A 6,000-nucleotide genomic window follows, 5' to 3' on the forward strand; every position below is an offset into this window, starting at 1 on the left:
AAAGCCTTTTAACAGTATATGCATACCCATAGACTCTACTAAAAAATGATCAATAATCTTGCAGGAACAGGACTAAGCACCTTCCCAGAACACTGGGAACAGATTCACATTTCAAAGCTCTATTTTTTGGGGTGGAGGCCAAGCCACTCAGGCTGCTGGCACCAAGATGGCAGATGTATGCAAACTGACATCTCAGACACTCCCAACACTCAAGATTTATCCAAATGATCTATATTCAGTCTTGGCTTTGGAATAGCAAAGAGATTCAGAAGAGATCTGTTAGAAGAAATCTTAACAGTATTTTCAGAATGCCAGCAGAACATTTCAACTAGACTTACATTTCTTACAATGAGAAAATGGCATTTTCTAAATTTTTTTTTTTTAAAGATTTTATTTATTTATTTGACAGAGAGAGAGAGACAGCGAGAGAGGGAACACGAGCAGGGGGAGTGGGAGAAGGAGAAGCAGGCTTCCTGCCGAGCAGGGAGCCCGATGCAGGGCTTGATTCCAGGACCCTGGGGGATCGTGACCTGAGCCGAAGGCAGACACTTAATGACTGAGCCACCAAGGCGCCCCCATTTTCTAATTTCTTATTCCAGCCTCTAGAACCACATCCTTCCCTATCCTCCTCCGTGACCTCTATCCCACAGCATTGGAACTTGTATTCCTTGAGCTTATCTGGATTCTAAATGAAGAGAATCCATTTTACTGGCAGATTGAAAGGAAAGAAAGTGATTCATCTTGGGACTGGGTCAACTGGAAATAATTTGGTATTCTCGGCCCAAGAATATACACTTAAGCAGGAAGCACACCTCTTCTGAATTGACAAATAGCAGAAGACGGAGAAAATCAATCCATAGCAGATACACAGTGATACCTGGTCATAAAGAGCAAATGACTAAGAAAAGGAGGCAAACTATGTAGCTCCACTGTAACCTCAAACCTGCCAACATACTCCATATGGCTTGCATCACACGGCCTATTTCTTCCCACATTTTCCAGCTCCACCTCCCATTTAAAGCAGGCCATGTATCTTCACGGCAGACAGGAAGCATAAGAATTACTCACGGATAACTGCTGAAGAAGCACATCGATTCCATCCAGCTCCCCAAGCAATTCCCTGTTTTCTAAAAGGGGAAAAAAATAGAGGAAGAAAAAAATGAAGCTAACTGTCAGATTTTACAGCCGTCTAACACTGATACATCAGCAAACAAAATCAATACAGCTTGACAGAGTACAAAAGCTGCACAGAGAGCGAGAGGGAGAGCAAGGGGATGCCAAAGGCAAGAGAGCTTGCTGTCATGATCTGAAACAAGCCTGGCTCCTATCCTAACAGAATATCAATACTGAGAGGGAGCCTCACCATCATTGTCCTGGAGCAATATGGCCAGCACTTCACTACAATACAGTTTGTTGGCATCGAAAGGCATCTTTGCCTGTGGGGAAATAGGAGAAATGAGAAAAAACATTAAGGGGCCATGCTTCCTTCCCCAGGACGAATTTTTCACAAGAACTAGGATCTGAGTTAGAAAGAAGTAGAAGTTAGAAAGCAAAAAGGCAGGTTAATGATAAAAAAAAAAAAAAAAAAGTCTGCCTCTGCTCTCAAGAAATCAGACTCAAATACTACATAGTAAAACCATAAATGGCAGATGTACACAATGGCTCTCACATTGCTAATGCCCAGGTATGAAAGTCACCTCCTCAGTGAAGCCTTCCCAGGTTCCCCATTTTAAGTCCAGGGACTGTTGTCTAGCACATAGTATATACTCAAATGTGAACTAGAGGAATGATTGAAAGTTTTGAAAGTTTTGAAATTTTAAGACTAAAATCCACTATGAAGCTTTGTTCACATATTACAATCATAAAACTAGGCTGTAAATTAGCTGACAGATGATCAGAGAAGGTGAAAAGAAAGCAAGTTCTTGTTTAGATTAGTTGAATGTATTTATAATAAAGTAGTTCCTTTTGCATTTTTTTAATGCTTAAAATTTAATTTGAAATCATAAACCTATCTGTTCGTGTGCCATAATCTGCCTACTATTTAAAAAGGAAACCACATTAAAAATGCAGAAATGTGTTAATATTTTAACACCCAAATTACTACCCACAATTCTTTCCCTGCTGCATGCTCTGCTACTTGGTGTTTCAGAGGGGACATATCTACTGCAGAGACTATCTTTTATGGCTGTCCACATTGTTGCTTCGGTAGCGAGACTCAACTATCTCACCATTAATAAGGCCCCTTTGGATAAAGGTGCACAGAGAGGACCAAACCTCATCGATGTGTTTTTATTTACCGTCCCTTGATCCTTAAAATGCAGGCACATAGACAACAATTGTTAATCAGCAGCAGTCTTGCTACCTATCCAGGTTTTTGAAATGACAAATCATTTCTGTACCTGGAAAGGACAGGAAAGTGTTCGTCTTAGAGCTAACACCTCCATCACCTTAGTGCTATTCACAGTTCTGTCTGGACATTGATTTTGTACTTAAGAAGGAAGAGTGGCCCCTAATGAAGCAACACCCAGCAACTTTTCAGTTTTCTATGCACGTCTTTCTCGTCAAGCCTAAGTCCACCCCACAGGGTTTCAGGAAGCTGACCATCTTAAGTTAAAAGATCTGTGAATGCAAAGTCTTACGTGTACTGACTGCAAGGTATGCTCCCTGGGCAAGCTTGAGGCCTTGTTTCAAGAAATTCAGTATATAACAGCCAGGGTTTAAATGTAATCTGTAGTATGTTTCACTTTAAGGAAAGCAGTTTTATAAAAATCAAAACACAGTGATAAGCCAAGGGGTAAGCATCTCTATCAGAATCAAGGATCTGCTAATAAAATTACTCAAATTATTTAAATTACAAGTATTGGTATTTTTAAATGATTTAAGCCACACCACTTCACTTATATGCAGCTTTTCAAGGACCAGGGTTCTTGTTTGAACCAAGAGGCACGTAACTAAAAGAAGCCAAAAGACATCATAGCCTTTCTGGGGTTTCAATGGCTCTTGTCCTTTATTTGATTTTATAAATCCTATCTCCAAGATGAGGGGGAGATTTTCTCTTTTTTTTCAACGAGTATTTATTAGGCATCTGCTATACGCAAGACAAAGAACTAAACATGAAAGCACACAGGTGAATTAGACATGAACCTTGTCCATTGTTATGGCACTTAAAAATATTACACTGAATTAAAAATAATTTTAATAATTAATACGGTCATGTTTAAAAAATATATATATGAATCTGGGATTGATGCACCTAGGTTTGACTCATGAGCATGTACTACCTATGTGACACGAAGTCTGCAGTTCCCAAACTGTGTGCCGAGGTACCTGGGGTGTCAAACTCAATTCACAGGGGCACTGCAGGATACTTTAAAATTTCCAAAGAAAGCACAGTGACATTTGACATCTGTTGAACACTGCATTAACTACTAGCTCCAGGTATACTCTTTTGATGACATCCTGTCTTTGTGAAGCTGGTTTTTGGTGGTTGCTGTAATAAAAGAACTGTGTGAAAATCAGTATGGAGAGCAGGAATGAGGGTGATGGTGTTCAACTGGATTCCAAAGTTTTAGAAGTTGTGCAGCACTCAAAGGCACACACATCTATTAGTAAGTAACTGTGGTCTTTAAGTATAAAATAAAATTTTTTTTTTCTTTTAATTCATGTGTATTACTTTTTCAAATGGCTACTAAATTGTTAGGACATAAATACATATTAAATTGCTTGGACCTAACTACTTAATAAACACGATTGTTAGGTCCTTCCTGGCAGAGGGGCACTGTAAAAACGAAATTCCTAAGACATGCACCATGAACTGAGAGTGGGCATATATGACCCAAGGAACATTTCTCGGTCTTAAGTTTTCTTACCTGTAAAAAGCAAATAATAAAAAACATCCTAATAAAAATAATAAAATAAATAAATAACATAACATCAGGAAAGTTACTATGAGAATTAAATAAGGTAATATGGAAGTACCTAACACATAAGTTTTTCTCATGACTATAATCAGAAACATCCAGGCTAGAATCTCAGCTCTTACGGTTTTTAGCTACGTGATCTTGGCCAAATTACTCTGCCTCTCTCGCCCGATTCCTCTTATGTTAAGTAAAAATAAGTAATAATTTCCTCATGGGGTAGTTGGATTAAATTAAACAGTATATACATCACAGGCACCCAACAGCTAGTTCCCCTCTACCGAGAATTCCTGATTGCCCCAGGAAATCTCCAGCTTTTGCTGTGACACCTCAAGGAGTTTCCAGTTTGCCCGAAGTAAACTTTTAAAAATCAAAATTATAATTTCATCACTTTTTCTATTAAAATATAGGTTCTTTGAAAAACTGGCATGAAGGAGGAATCTAATCAGAAAGTCAAAATGATTAGACCCCGTAACTCCCCAACACTGAGCCCTAAAATGCTTCAGAGCCTGAAAGGGGTACCAGCTGGAAAGTACCTTGGCAAGAAGGGGAGGCTTTGGAGATACCCGGGCCCAACTGTCACAGGCTCTGCCCCATACTTCCTGTGGGGTTGGGGCAATCACTTCTCTTCTGTGGAATTCTTCCCACATCTGTAAACTGAGGATAGCAGCACCCACTTGGAAGGTTGTAAGGATCAAAAATAATATATGTGAGGTATCCAGAATAACGCTTCCCACACAGTCAACAGCCAACACATGACACTCATATCAGATGGGGAAAACTTAATGGTGATGGTAAGGACAACCAAGTATTTTAATCTTGTGGAAAAGAAATAAAGGAAACTGTGGGCCAGGTGGGAAGGAAGGAGTCTATTCTTCCACGTCTAGCCAAAGACAAAAAGTCACCAAGGAAGTTTTATTTCTATTTAAATATCAGCCAGAGACGATGGCCTCCAAGCTTACAAAATATCAAACTGCCAAATTACAAGGATATTTAGTTAAAATCAGGAGAAAGGAGAACTCATTTAGGAGATATGGTCTCTTGGAGTTTGCAAAGTTAACCAATAGAACTTGAAGCTTTTGGGGGCTCTCTTCTATCCAGGAGCCTGGTGATCCTAAATCTTTCAGCTGTCAGAGTAATTATAGAGTCAAGCATAGGTTTGTACTCAGCATGTACTAGCCTCGAATAAAATTAAACTTCACCTCTTTGGGAACTGCTGCTTTTTTGGAAAGTACAAAACAATTATGCTCCCACCCGCAGCCAGAAGCTGCAGGTTATTTCTGCAGCTCACCTCTGGTACCTGGAACACATGGGGCAGGTTCAGACACATCCACAGCTCTGTACAATTGCTGAAGCAGATTGTGCCCTGTAAAATCCCAGCTCCTGGTCATAGGAGGCTAAGAACTTCCCATCAACCAGTTGTACACGTAGTATCATGTAGCCAATTCTCAATTCATTAGCTCATATGCTGAATGTTGCAACTGTTTCTGAAACACTGATTTAACTAGGAAACAAAGGGAATCTTAATTTTGTTTCTTTAGAAAAGGAAAAATAAAACTTTGGGTTTTGGTGTTATTTTCAATAGTACACAACATCCTAATAAGCTGGTATTCCCCATAAAAATGAACTGTGATGGTCTGGCTCACACTCCTGTTACCTGCTCACCTGCTAACCCATTTAATGCAATCATCTGCAATGGGTTTCATCCTCATTAGCACAAATTAGTGACATTTATTTAAATGGATGAAAAATCCGTGAGTATTTCTATATACTGCTAGGCTACCAGCACCAAAAGAGGACTCGTCAAGGTGCCACTCACTGAAGAACTACTCAAAGACTACTGAATAAATATGGGATGATCAGTCAAACAGCAAGGCTTAACAGGCAACATAAACTATGGTGGTTCTCAGATGTTAACCAGACACCAAGTCACCTGGAGGGCTTCTTAAAACTAACTGTCAGTCCCACCCAAGATGGGTGGAGTCAGCGGGTCAAGGGGTAGGTTCAAGAATTTGCATTTTTTTTTTTTTTAAAGATTTTATTTATTTATTTGAGAGAGAGAGAATGAGAGAGAGAGAGAGAG

General features: G+C 39.5%; 1 protein-coding gene across 2 annotated transcripts in view; it reads right to left on the reverse strand.

Moving 5' to 3' along the window:
• Positions 1-6,000, reverse strand: part of CTNNBL1 (catenin beta like 1) — a 158,536-nt gene that overhangs the window by 82,118 nt on the left and 70,418 nt on the right. For both annotated transcript variants that reach the window (XM_081832805.1, XM_081832806.1), the window contains 2 exons: positions 1,364-1,436; positions 1,069-1,127 (listed from right to left, as the gene is read on the reverse strand). In XM_081832805.1, the coding sequence (XP_081688931.1) occupies positions 1,069-1,127; positions 1,364-1,436 (132 nt within the window). The remainder of the gene's footprint in view (positions 1-1,068; positions 1,128-1,363; positions 1,437-6,000) is intronic.

The sequence above is a fragment of the Leptonychotes weddellii genome, chromosome 10, assembly GCF_054177405.1.
Source record: "Leptonychotes weddellii isolate Sample4059 chromosome 10, ASM5417740v2, whole genome shotgun sequence".
Taxonomy (NCBI): Eukaryota; Metazoa; Chordata; class Mammalia; order Carnivora; family Phocidae; genus Leptonychotes; species Leptonychotes weddellii.